The sequence below is a fragment of the Brassica oleracea genome, chromosome C5, assembly GCF_000695525.1.
Source record: "Brassica oleracea var. oleracea cultivar TO1000 chromosome C5, BOL, whole genome shotgun sequence".
NCBI classification, from domain to species: Eukaryota; Viridiplantae; Streptophyta; class Magnoliopsida; order Brassicales; family Brassicaceae; genus Brassica; species Brassica oleracea.
In genome coordinates this window covers 18,719,566-18,742,078 of record NC_027752.1, presented here as the reverse complement: position 1 = coordinate 18,742,078, position 22,513 = coordinate 18,719,566, and the positions used below count along the sequence as shown (strand labels likewise).

Sequence of the window (22,513 nt, the reverse complement as noted above, 5' to 3'; positions counted from 1 at the left end):
TTTTTTTTTTTTTTTTTTAGACGGAGTATTACAGGGTATGATACTCCGGACGTTGCTTAGTAACAACACATCCCCTGTCATGTGATGTGATGCCCCGGTGTCAATGATAACTTTACCAGTTTGTACCGTACCGTTTAACCTATCTGGAATAGGAGCTGGCTTCTGGCGCTCAATCAACGAGGCAAGAGATGCCCACCGCTCAGCACTCAGCTGCGGCACCTATGATCCTTGATTTCCAGACGAAAACGCACCCGGTGTTTGCACTGCATTGGCTCGCGACGAGTTAATTCTTCCTCTTCCTCTGCCTCTTCCACCTCTTCCATTTGCCTGATTCCTCTCAGTAAACCACTCCGGAAAGCCAATAATTTGCCAACACTCCTTCTCATGTCCAGTACGACCACAGTTACCACATATGATAGAGTTACGACGTCTGGCCACACCTTCTTCTCCTTCTCTCTGCACTGTCTTCGCGACGAAGCCCACCAGTGCCTCCTTAGTTTCAAGGCGTGATCCCCGAGCCTCTTTTCTTCTCGAACTACTCTTTGATATGCCGAGTTAAGATCCAGGAGAACCTCCAAACCAATAATGTTAGTGCAGACATTGCTAAACCTTTCTTCGTCTAGACCCATAAGGAATTGATGAACCTTATCCTCTTCATATTCCTTGACGTATACGTCAGCAGCATCATACGTACACTTAGGGATCGGCTTGCAACTCAACAGCTCCTCCCATTTTTGAGATAGTCTTCCAAAATAGTCCATAACACTAGATCCATGTTGTTTACATGAAGCTAACTCCGCCTTGAGCTGATGCACACGTACAACGCTCCCCACCGAGAAGCGTTTTTTCAGCTCCGTCCACATCTTGCAAGCATCCGGCTAGAAAGGAACCGTTGATCACAACACGGGAGAGATCGAAGCCCTGATCCATCCCACGATGATGGAGTTAACTGTCCTACACATCTCAGCTTCCACCGGCTTCTATGTTTCATCTGGAATCTTCAAGCTTCCATTGATAAACCCTATTTTGTGCTTGGCACGCAAGGCATTCTCAAGTTCTGATGCCCACTCAGCATAGTTCGCCCATGCAAGTATCACGGGAGAGATAGAGGTTGCTGGATTATCCGCAGGGGCAAGGTAATACGAGGACATTGTCCCTTCAGGAACGGCACTCGATGAACTCACGAGATCTTTTCCACTCATATCTTCTTCTCTTGTCAAATACCAACGAAGAAATTCACTTGATTTTATTGTGGCTCTGATACCATGAAAGACAAGAGATTGACTTGAAGAATTACTTGTTATTTACTCTATATATACATCTCGAGACTAAGATCTTCTCATATCTACTTGGACTTATTTATAACAATATGTGTTTATCTCATATATTGATTCGGATCTAGAACCTTCTAGATCCTAACAATTAAACTATGATAGCTAAATTAAGTGTTATTCAGTTTTTGATCAATTAGTTTTTTTTTCCATTCAGATTCGTTTGATTTATGGGGATTGAACATTCTGATTGGTTATTTAGATATATGACATGTTTTGGTGTCCAATGCCTGAACATACCTCACATCTCATGAGAACTTGCTTCGAAGTAGCTCTCCGTCCACCAAGCTCGTTTGAAAGTTTTCTTGCAAGTACACATAATTCAAAATATATCATCAGGGCTGGAATGGCCGGCTCATAGTCCATCCCATATCGGATCAGTTGAAGTGCCTAATAGATTATTGTTAGCACGTATAAAAAATATTGCAAAACAGACTCGGCTGATATTTTGGTATATAAACATGGGGTTACTGTAACAACTAAGAATTATAACAAGAGAAAATACAAACATGCATTATGTATTTGCGAGACTTCGACACACTATATTGGGCAGCAACAATGCAATGGGCTGGACGATTGGCAATTTGTGCTGAGGGCTCGATGCCTAAATAGTAAATGGGTAGTTTCTGTATAATCAGGCTTGTTAAAAAACATTTTAAAAGTATTTCAGCATCAAAATCTCAATCTCATTAATAAACAAGTTCAGCAAAATTAGTGAAATTTATTTAGAGTATTTTCGTTAAGATTTATTAACATTTACAAAAATAATAACATTAAAACGTATTTCGTTTCCTCCACAAAGAACACTTGGCCTTTAATAGTGGGTTTCTTCATCACACCCTTTATGTCAAAGCGAACAATATTCCATCTTCCAAGATGAAGATTAATCTTCCATTTTCTAACATTCACAATAGCTCTAACTATAGCTAAGAAAGGTCTTCCCAAAATCAAAGGGTCCTTTGGTTTTTCATCCATCTCAAGAACCAAAAAAATTTGTACGAATTTCACAATTTCCAATAATCATCACCGGAAGGTCTTCTAAGATCCTAATGGAAAGCTTCACAGAGCGATCAGCTAACACAAGTGAGATTTGGTTTATACTCATTTTTTTTCTATTCATTTGTATTTTTATTTTAAATTGTCACCGGTTTGAGAAAAAAAAAGAACATTTATAATCTTAAGAAAGACACGTTGCATCAGAAGAGCTAACTGTAAAGAGTATTGAAAGAAATAAATGTAGGACAAAGATGAAACCACGAATGTAAGACTAATCATTACATTTTTATTTCTCATTTGCCTTCCCTCCTGCAGATCACCAGACCCAGCTATGCTTTTCAAGTGAGACAAGTGTCGACAAGTTTTGTTGTTACTTTTTACGTCTCGAAGAAGGTTCCTTTATTTGCGCTAGACTAGGAACATATGAACACACATTTTCTCTATAGTTTTTGTCCCCGCCTGGAATTTCTACGGGTTCCAGTTTTTTAAGTATCCAGCCTCTCCAACAATTTTGAATGTTTTGGAGTAACCCATAATACCCATTGCAACTTTCTTCTCTTCGTCAATGAAGAAACTATTATTTGTAGTCAGAGTGTAAAATCCCGTTTCCATTTCCACTGTCAAGAACTTGCCCCACAACACCTCTTCGGCCTCAATCTTAGTAGTAATTCATATCTCAAACTTACCAATTTTGACATGACTAAATAAAACCGCAAGCTTTTCTTCTCTAACACATGATAAAGTCATGTTGAAATATGCCTTGAATCTGAGAATTAGCATGGAACGGGTGATCCAGGAATCATAGATCAGGTGTTCTTTGGCGGGGAACAAGCGTTCTTTAAGACATGGAACAGGCGCTCCGTGTGGCATGGAGTGAGCATTCCTTGCGGCATGGAGCGGGCGCTCCTTGCGAAATCCGAAAAATATGAAAAGTTTCATTAATCGCTTTCTTATATATATACCATTAGAGTTTTACCATATTTTGTAGCACGAATTGTACTCTAAAAACTCGCCTCCATTAATAAAGTACTCTCTTTGCCCGTGAACTTAGCCCTAGGGTGAACCATGTTAAATCTTCGTGTCTTTCTTTATTGTTTATCAATCTACTATTCTGTTTCTTTTCACATCCGTCATAGCAAACTGGTATCAGAGCCAGGTTGAATTTGGTGATAAGATGTCTGAGATGGACATGAAGATTGACAAGTTTACTGGAAGGAACATTTCCAGTCTCTAGCAAAGCAAGATGAATGCGTTGCTGCAGCAACAAGGTCTATGGGCACCGTTGTCAGTGAAGAAGGTTGAACTTGTTACAGCTGAGATGGAGGTTATTGAAGAGAAGGCTTATTCAAAGATTTTGTTGAGTCTGGCGGATGAGATCATCATTGAGGTTTCTCGTGTTGATGATGTAGCTGATTTGTGGTGGAAGTTAGACTATACATGATTTTATTTAAATTATATTGATTTAAATTTTGTTTAAAATAAAATTTTATTAATATTGTAGATTTTATTATTTTCTTACCAGTATTTTAATACAAGATAAAATTAAGATAAAAATAGTTGTGTCTATTTAAAATTATATTTAAGAATATATATGTATATTTTTAAAATTATAATCTTAGATAGATTTTTCTCTCTATTTCTTTTGGTTAAATATATTAAATCAGTTTGTATAAATTAATAAAAATTGATATAAAATTTGTATAATTATCAAAAACTAAAAAGTATTTATAAAATTTGTAGATGTATAAGAAACTAATGATTTTATGACTAAAATTTATATTTTTTAAAAAGATTGTAGAAATTTTTGAATATTTTAGTAATAAAAACTGTGTGATTTTAAAAAATTAAATTAAATAATATTTCCATATCATATTTAACCATAAGCAATATCATCAATTTTTGTAGTCATATCACATTTTTTGCGAAAATAATTATAGAAAAGACATGTGGCAAATACTTCTCAAATAATATCTAAGAAATTTGTAAATAAAAATGCAAGTTCAATGATCTGAACTCTGAATTAAAAGAATATAAAACAGTTGATGCTAGTAATATATTTTCTTAATAACCTAAATATGTAAGATAATTGGATAATAACTAAGTTTTAACAAATTCTTTATTAACTTCACATTTACTCACCATCCCATATATACGTAGATGGTAGAAAAAAATCATAATTTTCAATCATTCATATTTAATTCAATTTACTATTTATAGTTTTATAACATTGATGTAATAATATATGAGAAATACCCTACGATAGCACTCAAAAAGTGTTGGTCACAAAAATAGACCACAAAGAAGAAAATGACCAAAATGTTTCATTAAAGAGGTGAATATATATTTATATCCATAGGGTTAACTAATCCAAACCTTAGGGTTTATAGTTAAGCAGTGGGATTTGAGATTGAAGTTTAAAATTTTATAAAATAAAAGATAAATATTAAAAATTTGAAAATAGTTTCAAAAACTATTTTCGAATTACAAAAAGAAACTTCAAAAAAAAAAATTCAAAATTTTTTTTTATAAAAAAGTTTGATTTGAAAACATATAATCTAAAACTATAAAAAAAAATTTCTTTTTTTTCTTTTTAATTTTTTTAATATTTTTAGTTTTTTTAATTTTTTTTAATTTTTTTTATATCTAGGGTATTAGTGTCATTTTACCTATTAAATGAAACATTTAGGTCATTTTTCTCTTTGTGGTCTATTTTTGTGACCAAAACTTGAAAATTGTATATTTAGGAGAATTGCACATAATATATATGTGTGATATATTTAAATATAGTGATAAAAATCTCTAGTTAATTGAAGGGGAAATATCTTAGGATAACATTAAAAAAGTTTATGTCAGAAATATAGATTTTAAGGATCAAAATGACCAAAATGTTTCATTAAAAATGGTAAATATACATTTATATCCCTAGAGTTAACTAATCCAAACTTTAGGGTTTATAGTTAAGGGGTGGGATTTGGATTGAGATTTAAAAAATTTTAATATAAAAAATAAATATTAAAAATTTGGAAATAGAAATTTTAAAAATAATTTCAAAAAGTATTTTCGAATTACATAAAGAAAATTAAAAAAAAAATTAAATTTTTTTTTATAAAAAGGTTCTAATTTGAAAACATATAATCTAAAACTATAAATTTTTTTTTTTAATATTTTAGTGTTTTAGTTTTAATTTTTAATTTTTTATATATCTAAGGTATTAGATCAAAATGAAACATTTTAGTTATTTTTTTACGTGACCAAAACATGAAAATGGTCCGAGAATTCCCCTAGTTGAAAAGACTGTATATTAGTAATGTTTAAGTAGATACGGTTTCATAGTTTGGGAAAGAGAAACAAAAGAGGAAAAAGAAAAAGAAATTAAAACGACGGTGAAAAATCTGGAGAGGGTTTTCTTATATATAATCCCCCCTTCGCCTTCCTTGTTCGTATTCTCGCGACTGACAAAAGACACAGAGCGTCGTTATATACTTTCAATCCAGATCCGATTGTGAGAGAGAGAGAGAGAGAGGCAGGTCACGGCGGATAAGATGAGCAGCAGCAGCAGCATCAAGGTCGTTGTCGGCGGCGGCGGAGGGAGAAAGGGCAATAATGGAATGAACGATATTCCGTCAGGGTCTAGGAAAATAGTACAGAGCTTGAAGGAAGTCGTCAACTCTCCCGAGGCTGAGATCTACGCTATGCTCAAAGAATGCAATATGGATCCTAACGAAGCCGTTCATCGCCTCCTCTCTCAAGGTTTCTCCTTTTCTCGATTAGGGTTTATCGTAATTTGCTGATTGTTTAGGGTTTCAATTGGGGTTTTGAATTCTGATGTATCAAAGCTTTTTTATTTTTAGTTTCGTACTATTCATATAGTTTAAAAGTCGTCTTCTTTGGTGAAAGTTTGTTTTTGTTTTCTTACTTGTGCAAGTTAGTTCTCAGCGTCAAAGGTTTTGTCTTTATTAGTTGGCGTCTATTTTGTGATACTCATACTTGCTTTCTCTCTCTCTCTCTCTCTCTCTCTCTCTATCCAGATCCTTTTCACGAGGTGAAGAGCAAAAAAGAGAAGAAGAAAGAGGTGAGTCAGTCGGTGCTGAAACCCGTTTTCTTACCGCAAATAGACCACTGACTCTCTTTATTGTGTATTAGCACCTTTATCTGCTGTTTCTAGTCACAGTTCTGTTCATTGACATGCCTAATGATGTCACTCTAGATGTTTTGGTGGAAGTCAATCAAATTTCTAGTTTGGGTTAGTATCAATTGGTTTGCTGGAGCTTTTGGCGATTTTTGAAGTCTTTTGTTTCTTTTCAGACAAGGGATATACCGGATTCCCGGCCGCGTGGTGCTAATAACAGATACAACAGCGGTGGCAGAGGTGGTTCTGATCGCTATGCTGGACGAAGTGCATCTACCCATCTCAGCTCCGCTGGTATAAACACGATCTCTTGAATGCCTAAAGTAAACTTTAGGATTCATGCTTATGTGCTTCTGTTGTTCAGATTCTGGAAACTTCCAGGGGAAATCTACAAACAAGAAAGAAAGTGGAACTCAGGGTTACACTAGTTCTTGGTCTTCTGCCTCTGGAGTGCCAAACCACCAGCTGACACCACTCAGGTTTTCCCTTGAGTGGTCTCTTTCTTTTGCAGTTTGAAACTTGAAGCAACTGACAAAAATCAGTGCAAGTTTTGTGTGCTTCATATTGAAATTGAATTAAATAAGTGGTTTCATATATCAACCATTTAGTTAATGATTGTATTGGTAGGATCTATTTAGTAGTGTATCAGAATTCAGAAGTTATGAATTGAAATCTGTGATCATTTTGTTTGATCTTAGGCCTTGTCCTTGAAGAACCTTTAGCTGGCTCAAACTCTTTCTTAGGGTTTAAAGTGTTTATATGACCCATGGCGTAGTTATCTTATAGGTTTCACTTTTACTTTTACTATTACTAGTAGTTTGATTAATTAGAAGCAATGCAAATGTTTAAATGATAAGTCTAGCTGAAGGGGTCTTATGAAGAGGTCAGGCATGGTTTCTTTCTCAAAATCTTGCTTTTTCAACTGTTTCTTTTCTCTTGAATTATGTTTTTGTACAAATCCCCATTTGGGATGTGCAAGTTTCTGATGCACGCTTTATATCATCTTCAGTGATTCTGTTGTAACGGAAAATAAATTGCCATCTGCTACCGGCGATGGAATATCACCATCACAGCCTGCTTCTGGACATCAAACTGCATGGTTTGGGGCTCCAGGCCAGATGTCTATGGCTGACATTGTGAAGATGGGTAGACCACAGAACAAGACAACAAACTCAAAACAGAATTTCAATATGCGTTCTGAGATTAATCACGAGCATGAAACTAATGCAAACCACCAGGTCCCTGTTAAAGAAGAGTGGCCATCGATTCAGAAGCCACTAGCTCCTGGTAAAACTGTATCAGTAGCACCAGCAGAGTCAGAGGTATGCGACGGTCAAGCTGATTTCCAATCCGCTAGAGTAGATCAGCATCTGAGCGACCGGTTAGAAAACATACATTTAGCAGAAAGTGGCCCTTCTGAGAATCTTGGAGTCGATCAACTGCAACCTAACTCGGTTCCTGTTAAAAATGTCCAAGAAGATGACTCTGGAGTTTCGTCTGAATTTAACGAGAATCAGTACGCATATCAGGCGCAGAGCCATCCTGTAGAGCACCACAAAGGTAATATCTTAAGTCTGTATTCATGTTTTCTTAGTGCTTATCTCGGATTAAATTTGGTGTAATTGTCTGATTTTTTTTTCTTTTGATGGTTATGTGAGCACTCTCTGTATATTTGAGGTGAATGACACTGTGTCTCTTCATCAAATGAATCACAATGATTGCTAGTAGTCTGCCTTCATGATCAAAATCCTTCTTATATTTCATCTTGGGGCCGGATTGTGTTAATTGATGATGTGAATACATATACCCTTATAGTTCTGCTGGAGGTGGATGAAAGCTTTTTTTTTTTGTTTGTTCTGAAACTATTATTTGTCTGTTCTGTTTTCTTCTACCAGTTATCTTTTGGTTGTAGAGTTAATACTCAGTTTGAAGTTCTGCAATAAGAAAAAACAGATTGCTTTTTTTTTTGGTTTTTTGGATGTTTCTTATTCACCGTGTCATTATTACTTTTCAGATGAAGATGAGGTTTCATCTGGTTCGGATGACCTTCAACAACTAACAGTAGATAGTCATGATCAAGCAGCCTCGCATGAAGAGGATAGACGTGCTGTCGTTATTCCTAATCATTTGCTTATCCATACAGAAGAATGCTCACAATTAAGTTTTGGAAGTTTTGGAGCTTTTGGATCAAAGTCTGTGAGCAACAACGCAGAAGAGACTCCTGATGTAGCTCAACAAATTGAACATTCAGATGCAAGGTATCCCCTTACCGCTGATTTCTTCTTCCAAAATATTCTATGGTTTTACTTTTATCTCTTATTTACTAACTGATCAATGCTTTTGCTTTACAGAAACACTGAGTTCTATGGAGATGAACATCTTGAAAGCACGGTCAATGGAAATATGGGCCACGCAGCTGCTGCTGGAAGTTATGATGATTCTTTAGAATCTAGGCAAGAGAACCCCGAGACTGTCCAGGAGCATCAGTATACATATGCTCAGTCACAGACACATGCACAGAATCAGACGCAGAACCCCGAGACTGTTCAGGAGCACCAGTACGCATTTGCTCAGTCTGAGCCAGGGTACTCTAAGCAGCAGCAGCAGCAGCTGAATACTGCGTATGATGCGTCACAGACACATGCACAGAATCTTGCTTCGTTATCGAATGTGATGGTAAGTCACATGTGCATTATTTATGATAGCTTGTTTTTTTTTTTTTTTTGACTACTGATAGCTTGTTTGCATCCGGAATATTGCATTCAGACTGTTCATATTTGTGCCGAAAATGTAGTTTTGTAATCACTGAAGTGATATGAGGCTATTAATGCCTTTAAAAATTCTCTAATGGCAATGCTAATATTGGTTCTTGTTTGTGTTTTTTTGCCTGAGCAGGGGTATGCACACTCAGTTCCCAACAGTTTATTGGGGCAAACTGCACAAAATGCGAGGGAGCTTGATTTCCAGTATTCCCCTTTTGCACAGTCTATGCAGTCAAGAAACAACAACAATGCTTCATCACTTGGTGGCCAAAGCATTTCCATGCCTGAGGTAAAAAATAATCCCTTAAGAAACACGAGTTGTCTCTCGTTTCTACAAGCTTCTGTCTACTATTAACTAGCATGAAGTCGTGTGATGTCTTGTTATTTTTTTAATCGTGGAATCATTACAGCAATGTTTGCCTGACTAAACAGACTAGTTTCTTTTATGTTGGGAAATTGATTTTGTGGATTTGGTTCTCTGATCAACCCTTTGTCTGATTATGATTATATATTCTCTTACATTGCAGGCGCTACGAGGCAGTGGAGTTCCAGCAACACAGCCAACGCAGCAAAACTTACCAGGTGCTAATATCGCAACTGGACCAGCTCTTCCTCAACAACAGCTTCCAATGCATCCTTACTCTCAACCCACAATGCCGCTAGCGCACTTTGCAAACATGATCAGTTACCCTATGATGCCTCAGAACTATCCATACATGCCATCCGCTTTCCAGCAAGCGTTTGCTAGTAACAGCTCATACCACCAGCAACAACTAGCTGCGTTGCTTCCTCAGTACAAAGCCAATCTCTCTCCCAGTAATTTGCCTCAGTCTGGAACAGCTCCTGCTTCCGCTTACGGATTTGGAAACTCCACCAGCGTTGGATCCGCTGGAAACTTCCCTCTTAACCAACAGTCTGCTCCTACTGGTTATGAAGATGTTTTGAGTTCTCAGTACAAAGAGAACAGTCATCTGTTGGCACTCCAGCAGCAGCAACAACAGCAGCAGCAGCAGGTAATTTTGTCTCTTTATAGTCACTTTCTCTTGGTTTCAGACCTTGAATCATTCGATGACATTTCCCTCTTTACTTTCAGAATGATAATTCGGCGATGTGGCATCACGGCCATGGTTCTCGAACCATGTCAGGTGTTCCGGCTAACGCGTACTACAACCTCCAACAACAGCAGCAGCTACAACAAGCTCAGCAAGCAGCAGGAGGGTATCGCCAAGCTCAGCAACAACAGCAGTATGGGTCTCATGGCTACCCTAATTTCTATCAGTCCCAAACAGAAATGTCGCACGAGCGCCAGCAGCAAAACCCTAGAGACGGTGCAGGAGCTCAGCCCTCGAACCAAACCCAGCAGCAGCTGTGGCAAAACTCTTACTAAAATAAAAGAAAGTTGAGTGATTTTCTTTAGCTCCTTTCTGTCTGTTATAGAGAGGGTTTGTGTGGCGAGGCTGAAGAGGAAATGGATATGTTCTGAATGTATTTACTATAATCATCTCATCCTTTTTGTCTCCTTTGTAACTTAGCAAAACTTCCCTTTAACCGGTCTCGTCGTCTTTTCATGTCCTCGGTGTTTAAACGTTTTGTTAAAGATCTTCTAGCTTTGGGCTTAACAACACCTTTGATATTCATCTTTTACCTTTTTAGTCAGAGGGGTGTCCCCTAAGCGTCTGTGGAAAGAAGAACGTTAGAAGTTAAATCTTTCTAGATAGCTTTTAAGACGGGTTATAATGGTTAGAAGCTTCTCTCCAGCTGTAGAAGTCGATGGATGGATTGTAAAGATAACGTCTGAATCGATCTTATATTCAGTCTATTTTTTCTGAGTACTAGTAAACATGCATGTGACGGTGGAGTCAATTCAATGTTTTGATTAAAACATTACAATTCTCTACGAATTGTCGTCATATAATACAAAACTAAGAAGAAACGAAATCGCGTATGCATGTGCATGATTTTTTTTTTCATTGAATCGGTCAACGAGTTACATGTTATTATATCCATGCCCCATGCCATAAAGTTTTGTTTTTTTCTTTGGGCTTCTCCCATGCCAAGTAGGATGTAAGGAAAAAAAAAAAAAACCGAGTCCGTTTGCCAATCCTAATGCATATAATTTCTTATATATTGAAATCAGGAAAAGCACTACAAAAATGTATGAAAGAAATTATATCATAAGATGCAATGGACGATAATGCGCACATGCAGATGATATCTAACGCGTCAAAAAACACAATAAGTGACATCCACTTGAAGAAGAACAAAAAATAGTGGATGACACTCATCTTGTAATCATACATCTCCAAGTTATATTTCATGAAATCCACCAAGTATATGTTGCGATTTAATTGTTGATTAACTAGATTGTTCATTCGATCTTGATTAGACGTTTAACCGTAAAGACACTTGCGATTTGTTTTTCCAGTTCACGATCTCTAGTCGCTACGTTTCGGGAGAGTCGGAGCTCTCAACTTTGTACTAGCTCTTCACCAGAAAAACTCCTCCGGTGTGGATTACACAATCACAATAGCTAAGTACAATCGATCGTTTTATCTACTCTCTCCTTCGTGTGCAGGTATCGATGTGATACAAGACAAGTAGACGATCGGGAACGGTCACGAAACTCGCACCAGAACGTCGCTGTAACGCGCAAGCTCGCCGGAGAAGATGATCCCCTCGATCCTCTTCTTGATTTCAACCAACGAAGACCGTTAAGTTGTTACAACAACTTAACAATGATCCGTTCCAACTTATAGAAGGAGAAGGCTTCAAGATTCACCTTGGCCCATCACACTCAACTCAAGACGTAGGCCCAACTACTACTCTCTTGGGCTTCAAGGTTTAATGACACAAAGCCCACAAACTCCACCTTGTCATAACCTTGACCTTTGTCTCTTTGCCGACAAAGAACTCGAACCCTAAGCGAAGCTCTGCTTAGAAGTTTTCAGCTTTTTCTCCTTCATGTCTCCGACTTCTCTGATCCCTCCGATCACCTCAACTAATGAATCGAACCAAAAAACAAAACACTCCACCTCGAAGAAACCTCTCTCTCAATCCTGAATCACCGAAATACTCCACTTTCACCTCTCAAGCTCCGCAGAACTTTTGTGCTTCACTTCTCTACCAAGACAAGAACTCAAAACCACAGTCGGACTACTTCCTCAAAACCCTCTGCTCAAAAATGTAACCTTTCTGGTAAAATCACAGAACCCGAAACAACTTTGATAATTTCCAAATTCTCAAGTAAGATTAGCACCTCACTAATCCACATTTTTTTCTTTCTTCCTCTTACCGCGAGACACTAATTATCGAAGCATCTCAGAAGAAAAAACAGACGCGCTTCGTCAATCCGATACCTTGACAGACACCAGAGCCTTCTCCAATGTTCTTCCAGGTACTGCTTTTGTTAGAATATCCGCTAGGTTGACCGTAGTATGAACTTTGATTACTGACACTGAACCATTTGCTATCACATCTCGAATGAAATTGAACTTGGTATGAATGTGCTTAGTCCTTTCGTGGTAGCCTCCGTTTTTAGCTAGAAAGATCGCAGACTGTGAATCACAATTAATCTGAATTGCTCCTTAATCATAGCTTAGATCTTCACAAAAACCTTTAAGCCACAACGCTTCCTTAGCTACTTCATTTAAATCCATATACTCAGATTCAGTAGTAGATAGAGCCACTATAGGTTGAAGCCCTGATCTCCAACTCACTGTGTTACCTCCAACCTGGAATAAGTAACCAGTGACTGATCTTCTTCGGTCTAGATCTGTAGTGTAATCGGCGTCACTATAGCCTTCTACTCTGAACTCTTCTCCCTTCTTAAACCACAAACCAAACTCTGTAGTACCACGAATGTACCTTAGGATCCACTTCACTGCCTCCCAGTGCTTCCGTCCTGGTTTTCCCATAAACTTGCTCACTACTCCTACTGCGTGAGCTATATCTGGACGAGAGCCCACCATGGCATACATTAGGTTGCCCACTGTGCTGGCATAAGGTATGTCAACCATGTGTGGAGGTTCCATTATTTCTTCTTTCTCATCCAAACTTCTGAGCTTGAACTGTGCTCCCAGAGGCGTAGTAACATGCTTACAATTTGCCATGTTGAAGGTTGAGAGTACCTTCTCAATGTACTTTCCCTGCGACAGCTTTAACGTTTCTTCCTTCTTATTTCTCAAAATATCCATTCCTAGGATTCTTGTAGCTGCTCCTAGATCCTTCATCTCAAATTCCTTACTGAGACTATCCTTCAGTCTCTGAACAACCTCCATGCTCTTTGAAACTAGCAACATATCATCCACGTAGATCAAAAGATAGATCATGCTCTTCACGTCTTCCCCACTAACGTAAACACACTGATCATATGGGCTTTGTCTAAACCCTTGATCCTTCATGAATCCATCAAATCTCTTGTTCCACTGCCTTGGCGACTGTTTAAGTCCATACAGAGATTTCTTCAATAAACAAACCATGTCTTCCTTCCCTTTCGCTTCATAACCCTCCAGCTGTTCCATAAAAATCTCTTCCTCTAGAGTACCATTTAGAAAAGCCGTTTTTACATCTAGCTGCTCTAGATATAAGTCTTCATTCACCACTAGAGACAAAACAATTCTGATCGAGATATGCTTGACTACAGGAGCAAACACTTCATTGTAGTCAATGCCTTCCACCTATGAGTATCCCTTTGCCACAAGTCTACCTTTATATCTCGGAGGCTCAACTCCAGGTATTCCAGGTTTCTTCTTGTAAACCCACTTGCACCCAATCACTCGCTTCTTCTCTGGTCTTTGAACTAGATCCCAAGTCTCATTTTTGTCCAAAGAAACCATCTCGTCTTCACTGGCTGCGTTCCATAGATCTCTATCCTTAGATCTCATAGCTTCCTGATAGGACTTGGGTTCATCCGTTTCAATGTCTTGTGCAGCAGACAATGCATAATCCACAACATCAAAATCATCGTATTTCGATGGCATTTTGACCTCTCTTCTCTTCCTGTCCCTTGCTAGAATATAACTGTCCAAATCCGGTTCATCCTCTTCTGTCATATCAACTGTTGTTTCCTGATTCTGAACTGTAGCCTCTCCCTCTCAATTTGACATAGCTCCACCTGAAACTGAACCCTCTGTTGACGCTGAACCCGAAGTAGATACTTCTGAATCATGTTCACATGGAGACGGAGTTGGACCCCTGATCAACCTTGGACTGAAAGACACACATTTCCTATCTTCCTTTATCACAGCTTTCCCTTTTCCTTTCTGATCAGCTTCATTCACTTCTCTAGATAGAGCAGTTCTCTGAGAATCTTCTTCATGAAATATTATATTTCTGCTGATCGTGCACCTTTCTTCATCAGGTAACCAAACCCTGAATCCCTTGGTGCCTTGGGGATAGCCCACAAAGTAGCCCTTAAGTGCTCGCGGACTTGTCTTAGCTTTAGTCGTATGAACATAAGCTGCTGAGCCAAACCTCCTTAGATGCTTTATACCTGGTTTTGCACCTGACCATAACTCTTCTGGCAGTTTATAGTCGATAGCTGAGCTTGGAGACCTATTAATCAAATAAACTGTAGTAGACGCCGCTTCTGCCCAAAACCTCTCTTCCATTCCACTCTCTGAGAGCATACACCTCACACGCTCCATAATGGTTCGATTCATTCTCTCTGAAACACCATTTTGTAGAGGCGTATAGACACAAGTCATGTGCCTTTTAACTCCAGTAGACACACAGTAGCTATCAAATCTCTTATTGCAATACTCGAGCCCATTATCTGTCCTTAAGCACTTAAGCTTCCTTCCTGTTTGAGTCTCGACCTCCACCTTCCATTCTTTAAATGTATCGAAAGCTTCATCCTTCGTCTTCAGAAAATAGATCCATACTTTCCTCGAGTAATCATCTATAAAGGTGATAAAGTATTGCTTTTCTGCCAAACTTGGAACCACTGATGGAGATCCCCACAAATCTGAGTGAACATACTCCAAAACCTCCTTCGAAGTATGCTTCCCTTTCTTAAAACTCTGCTTATGCGCTTTTCCAAACACACAGCTTTCACAGAAGTCCAGCTTCTTTACTTCATTCTGATTCAAGTAGCCTGCTTTAACCAATAGCTCCAATCCCTTTTGACTGGTGTGCCAAACCTCGAATGCCACTTCTGTGTAGAATCAACCTGAGAACTCGCTGTACAGCTCTCACGCTGGAGAACTGTTCCCTCTAAATAGTACAATCCATTTGTATACTTTCCCGACAAGACCTCAGCTCCATCTTTGAAGAACTTGACTGAAAAATCTCCTCCTTCATAGCTACACCCTGCTTTCTCTAAACATCTATAGGATATTAAGTTTCTTCCCATAGTTGGCATGAATTTTACATCTGTCAAGATAACAATAGACCTATCTGGTCTTTTGATACGGACCTTTCCCACTCCATTTATTTCACTGAAAGTGTTGTTTCCCATCAACACTTTCCCACCACTGCACTCCTTGAGATCAAATAGTACTTCTCTGTTTGGTGTGATGTGGAAACTTGCACCAGAATCCATCACCCACTCGTTCCTCGTGTCTTGGATACTAGCCATTAGTATTAAAGGCTCTTTCCTTGTAGTTGCAACATTCACTGAGCCTGTACCTCTAGCTTTGCCTCTGTCGGGACACTCGCGTTTCCAGTGTCGTTTTTACCGCAGATGAAACAAGCACCTTGACCTTTGCTATCCTTTCCTTTCGAGAAATTCATGCCTCTACTCTTGGACCTGTTCCTAGTGTAGTTGCTCCTCATGTCTCCTCTGCCTCTTTCACTAACATACAAACCTTCTGCATCAACCTTACCTTTTCCCAGAGCACCCCTCTCTCTGAGCTCGGTTTCCTTTGCATATGCCGAAGTGACAACATCATTCACCGTAAGAGTATCCTTCCAACTCTCATACTTCAATGTATGAACCAAAGGTTCAAACTTGGGAGGAAGTCCTGTGAGGATCTGAATAGCTTGGTCCTCATCAGAGATCTTAATGCTTAGGCTTTCTAGATCATTCACCAATTTCAGAAATACATCTAGATTTTCCTCGATACTCTTCTGGTCATTCATCTTGTAGCTAGCAAACCTTTGCTTGAGGTAGATACGATTTGGAAGAGACTTAGTTTGATAGTCTCTCTCCAATGCTCTCCAGATACCCAACGCTATAGTTTCCTTCATCACTTTCCTGATTATCTGATCACTTAGACTCATCTGAATGAGACTCCTTACTCGCTGTCTTTTGCTGCTTTAGTTAGATCTGGCTTGACTTCTTTTCCAGGCTCTGATTTGTCAACATTATCGTCTTCTAATGCAGGTGGTTCTTCCTCAAGAACGGAGTCTAGACCCAAGATTTCAAGTGCAAAGCATTTTGTGCTTCCATATTCCAAAATCACCTTGCCCATCGAACTTCTCTACTTCAAACTTTCCTTTTGTAGGCTCCATAGCTCCCTGACTTGCAGTTTTGATCAGAAACCGAAGCCATAAGCAATCGAAAAAAAAACTACAACACCTTCTCAAACGACTCGCATCAACCAACCATGAGCCGACCTTCAACAACACACACAGAAGAGAACAGATAAGTTTCGAACCTTGATCTGATCTTTCTTACTTGCTGGAGACGATTCTTCTTGACTGATCTTGACGCCTGAGAACCGCAGAATGATCAAACCTTTGCTCTGATACCACTTGTTGCGATTTGATTGTTGATTAACTAGATTGTTCGTTCGATCTTGATTAGATGTTTAACCGTAAAGACACTTGCGATTTGTTTTCCCAGTTCACGACCTCTAGTCGCTGCGTCTGGGGAGAGTCGAAGCTCTCAACTTTGTACTAGCTCTTCACCGGAAAAACTCCTCCGGTGTGGATTACACAATCACAATAGCTAAGTACAATCGCTCGTCTTATCTACTCTCTCCTTCGTGTGCAGGTATCGATGTGATACAAGACAAGTAGACGATCGGGAACGGTCACAGAGCTCGCACCAGAACGTCACTGTAACGCGTAAGCTCGCCGGAGAAGATGATCACCTCGATCCTCTTCTTGATCTCAACCAACGAAGACCGTTAAGTTGTTACAACAACTTAACAATGATCTGTTCCAGCTTATAGAAGGAGAAGGTTTCAAGATTCGCCTTGGCCTATCACATTCAACTCAAGACGTAGACCTAACTATTACTCTCTTGGGCTTTAAGGTTTAATGACACAAGGCCCACCGTATAATTAAAAGAAGAAAAAACAGAGGAACAAACAGAATCTTGAAATCTGTAAATCCACAATATAAAAGAAGAAACTATAATGATGAGTTCCACTTAGCAGGTTTTTATAAACATAGAGGAAGAAACAAAATCTGAAAAAGAAGAAGACGAGAAGTTAATTTGCCCCAACTCACCACTTCAACAAAAGAGCTTTCAATTGCTAGAGATTCTTTCTCTTTACTTTTTTTTTGCAATGAATATCTTAACTCAGTGCTTTCCTCGTATGGAATAAAATTTCTTCTGTCAATTTCACAAATGGAGAAGAGACATTAGGGAAAACAAAAAAAAGTGGAGAAGAGACCAGCCATATCATAGTTCAACCCTCAACACAAACCGCAAACCCCATTTCTTTAATCAATCTTGATCACACAATTAGCTAAATCAAACATTCCAAGACGCATACTTTCCTGAGGAAACTAACTACCACTAGTCAATAACTCAATACTCAGAAGTCTTTGTTACTTTGATCTTTTTTATATCTTTAAATCAAAGTACAACCCACCTTTATTAAACTGTTATATAAAATATAATATATATGCATTCTCTTCTTTCTTTACCTTCCAAGCAAATCTACTCCTCCCCTATTTGATTTTTACATTTCTCAAATAATTAACAGAACACAATGCAATAGGTTTCACACAACAAATACAATACACATCAAGACCATACACTAAACTCTTTTTCTTTGTCCTCTGGAAGATACACACACATACACATATCTTCTCTAAAACTTTACTTTGTATTAATATTATACCTCCCAACCAAATAAATGTATTATAATATAAACAATCAATGAACACATAGATCACAATACAGGTACAGAGATTGACATCGGAACAGAGACATCCGTCGTAAAATTCCCGCCGTCTCTATTCTCGTTCACATTCACTACAAACCCATACCCGCCTGACCTCATCGCCGCATGCTCCCGCCTCTGGAAAACCCGAGCAAGCGAAGCAGCTTTCCTTCTAGCCCTCTTCGTCCCGGTGAACAAAAGCGTCTGCAGCAACCCCGCAATGGCCGGTGCTCTCAACACTCTCTCCGCCGCCGCGGCTCCACCGCTTCTACAAAGCTCAAGCAACGCAGCCACCGCGTTCTCTTTCCCTCTAGCCGTCCCGCATCTCATCATCCCCATGAGCCCCGTCACGGCGCCTTCCTCTCTCCCTATAGCCTCAGCTCCGAGAGACTGTCTCACCAACAAAGCCAATGCTCCCGCCGCCTCCTCGGAAACGACGTCGTTCTTGAGCGCTACGACGAGGCTCGACACGCCTCCTCCTTCGATCATTCTACCGCAGTTATCAGGGTGTGTGGATAAGTTGTACAACGCTGTAACCGCGTCTTTCTTCCCTCTCGGCGTCCCGTTCCGAAGCAGCGAGGATAATGCCTCGACGCAATGATCAGTAAACGCTATGCGTTTCTTGTACTCGTGTACTGCGGAGAGACTGAACAACGTGGCCGCTGCATTCTCCTGCGCTTCCACTGTGAGACCAGAGAGGAGGACGCTTACTATACACTCCAAACAGTCATCCTCCTCCATGATCAAACTCTTGTTCTTCTCGTATATCGAGAGGTTAAGCATGGCCGTCACAGAGTTCTCCTGCGCTATCGCGTTCTCCGATTTGAGAAGGCGGCGCAGGTGCGGTATGGCGCCTGCCTCCGCGATGAAAGATCGGTTATCCTTCCCGGTTTTCGCCAGAAGACGAATCTCCCTCGCCGCAACTGTTTGAGCAGGCTCAGACGATCCGTCTGCTAGAAACTGAATGAGTATGGAGACAGTAGCTTTGTTAGCTTCAACAGCAGCTTTTGTCGGAAGAGCCGACACAAACCCCTCGTTTGTCGAAGAATCTGAAACAAACTCAGACTCAATAGCAACGCCACTCGCTGTACACCATTGCACGATCAAGTTCTTGAGAGCTCGGTTAGGCACGATGCGAGAGTCAATAAGCGTTTGTCCTGTCTTAGGACAAGTACAGTGTCCTTCTTCGATCCACCTAGCGATGGAGGTTCGGTCGTAAGTCTGCCCCGTAGAGACAATCACAGGATCTGTCATCAGGTCGAGAGAGATCGGACAAACGAAATCTTTCGGAACTTGTGTTACGATCGTGTCTCCTCCTCCAACCTTGGGATGATTCTCGATTCTCCACTCTAATCCATCTTCTTCGAAACCGAACAACAGAAACCTAGAGTATCGTGTAATCGCTACGCAGCCGTTGATGACCGAACTCGCAGGCTCTAGTTCGCCGTCGTGATTCACAATCTGTTCTTCCAGAAACTCGATTTCGTTTCTGTAAGAATTAGAATCCTTAAACCCTAACTTCTCTACGAAGAAGGTTCTCAGAGCGGTTGGACTCGGAATCTCACCGTTCTCGAACGTGTAGAGAAAGGAATAGAATGTTTCGCGTAAGGACTCGTCGTTGCTATCTATATACAACCTCGATTTCAAGGATTGCCTCCGCAAGAGTTCGATTTGCTCTCTGATGTCGTCGCTGAGGTCGAGCTCGCTGACAGGGAAGACATCGAGAAGAGTCGAAATCTCTTGGCTTAGATCATGGAAGTAGCCGGAGATCGAAGGGTTTTGAAGCAACAGCCATAAGTTACTGGACTGAGCGACGTACTCGAGGAGGATCTTGGACCTGTAGATGAGAAGATAAAACTCCTTCAGACACAGCAACGCTGTTGTTGAAGAAGAGGGAGAGCGCGTCTCAGCGAGGAACTCGAATAATACGACGAAGATCTCGATCTTACGAAGCAGAGAGCGAGCGTTCCTGCGTTGGAACGACAACCGTGTGGCGGCGGAAGAAGAGACGACCTCTGAGGAGATGGAAGCTAGGGTTTGAACGACAGCGACGCCGGAGAGGTCAACGGGGGCTAAAAAGGCTTCTAGTGATGGGGATCTCCTCCGCCGTAGAGATGAGAATATAGCCGCGGTCGCCATTGATTCCGGCTCGAAAAAACCCACAAAGGTTTATGTTTATATAATATATGTTATATATATATATATATAGGAAGAACAAAGTCAGAGGAGAAGAAAGTGAAAAGGACGATACTTTCTGGGAAAGAGAGGCGAGGGAAGAAGAAGAAGAACGCGTAATCTCTTTTTTTTTGTTTCTCTCTCTATAAGAAAGTTTTTTATTACAGCGAAAGGTTTTTGAGTAAAGTCAATACTCTGGAATGTAACGGATAGGTACATAGAATCCATGTTCTGTCCATTCGATATTCTGTTTTTAATTATTATCAACAAAAATAAAATCTAATCGGATCAAACAAATCTATTGAGCTAATTACTCTTTTAACCATCTCTGATTCGTAATTAATGTCTTCTGCAAAATAGTTATTAGTCTCGTTTATCAACGTATTTTCCTTTTTAATGTCCTGAGATTTGATTGTTGTATCAAATGAACTATAGCATAAGTTATCGTGTGGTGTATTAGATAAATCATTACCCCTTCTTTAGGTTTGTTTGACCACCTGGCGAACCACTAATTTAGGTCGGCAACGTACTAAGAACACGACATATAATAAACACACAGCATTTAATTCTTGACATAATCTCTCTTAAATTATCCCCGTATTTCTACAGAATCGTTAATTTCTTGATCGTAATTAAAACAAAATACTTACGGTGATAACCCGCGCCCTGCGCGGAATTATAGATTAAAGAGATTATAACTTTAAAACTACACTTCTTAATTTATCGGTGTAATTTAAATATATTTGAATTAAAAAAACTGTGAAAGTAAGCAAAGATTTATATAAATTTATTATGAGTTTAAGATAAAACAAAACATAAGCAATAGAATTATTGTCTTCGTAATATAAATTATGAATATAAAATAAGAAAAATATAGATAATAAAATAATAAAATACTAAAGAAACAAATTATAAAAAAGAAATTAAATTCATAATTTTGAGAAGGAGATTGGTGAGGACTTTGTTTTGAGAAAGAGACGGCCTAATATTTATATATGCAATGCGCTGGTCTAGGGTATGTTTGCATAACTAATCGTCCTCATAATTTTTGAAATTCAAATTAATATTAAATTTTGAGAACTTACCTTATTCCCTGCTCGTCGAATCATATGGAATATTAAAGGAAACAAAGAGTTAATATGGTCAACTAAATTAAATTTTAAATCAATCAATTTTGATCAAAAATACGTATTTTTATATCTTTTATTTTAGGAAAGCTTGTATATATATTGCTACCACTTTAAAAATATGAAATAGGACGGTATTGAGCCTATATGGCAATTCTGAGAATTTGATTCCTAGATTGGAGTTCTATAACCAGAATGAATTATATTCAAAGACGTATATTGTGGCTAATATTAATGGCATGATTATGCTGTTATGATAGTAATTATTGTGATGAGTGATTGTCAAAGTAAATATATGCCTATGACTGGCGGATGTTTTGCAGTTTCATGTTCGGACAATATTTATATTAATGAGTTATTGTCAATCAATATTTATGCCAATTACTGGCATCTTTTTTTAATATATATTTATTAATATATTCATCCGTTAGATTTTCGTATTGATATACGTATATCATGCATGAGTATATCTTACGTGATTATATGATATAATATATAGTAACCGGTTTTGATATAGTGTAATAAAAAGCATTCACCACAGTAACATTAAAATAAATGTTCTTTACGTATTCTCAGAAAACGTTCTTGTTCGAACCGGTTTTAAATAACATCTTCGTTTAGATCGCTAATTACCAATTCGTATCATTAAAACATTATGTTAAGTTCTACTATTTATATCAACACAGAGCGTAGGTTTTTACTCTCCACGCCAAATTCAATCGAAGAAACCAATATTAATGCTCCTCCTTTAATAACGTATATACCACTTACCTAATTTTGTTATTGCGTGATGTGTTTTCGTGAAATAGGTATTATAAGATCCGTGATGGTCACGACAAAAATATATCAGAAATATTCCTCTATCGATTAAGGTAAGTATTTTGATTCTTTGAATTTTGTTTCCTTTTATACGTTAACAATATTATTGTGTTTC

The 22,513-nt window shown here is 38.7% G+C and overlaps 2 protein-coding genes across 2 annotated transcripts; one reads left to right on the top strand and one right to left on the bottom strand.

The window, feature by feature from the left end:
• The first annotated feature begins 5,669 nt into the window (after nt 1-5,669).
• Nucleotides 5,670-10,855, top strand: LOC106295457 (RNA polymerase II degradation factor 1-like). The gene is made up of 10 exons (XM_013731363.1): nt 5,670-6,077; nt 6,356-6,399; nt 6,633-6,750; nt 6,821-6,935; nt 7,466-8,016; nt 8,471-8,714; nt 8,808-9,132; nt 9,352-9,507; nt 9,746-10,231; nt 10,312-10,855. Exons 1-10 carry the CDS (start codon nt 5,870-5,872, stop codon nt 10,603-10,605), a joined length of 2,541 nt encoding a protein of 846 aa, XP_013586817.1. The 5' UTR covers nt 5,670-5,869; the 3' UTR covers nt 10,606-10,855.
• Nucleotides 10,856-18,087: 7,232 nt separating this feature from the next.
• LOC106295620 (U-box domain-containing protein 17-like) lies at nt 18,088-20,585 on the bottom strand. The gene has a single exon (XM_013731570.1). The coding sequence runs from the start codon at nt 20,414-20,416 to the stop codon at nt 18,287-18,289; it is 2,130 nt and encodes a 709-aa protein (XP_013587024.1). The 5' UTR covers nt 20,417-20,585; the 3' UTR covers nt 18,088-18,286.
• Nucleotides 20,586-22,513: the final 1,928 nt, after the last annotated feature.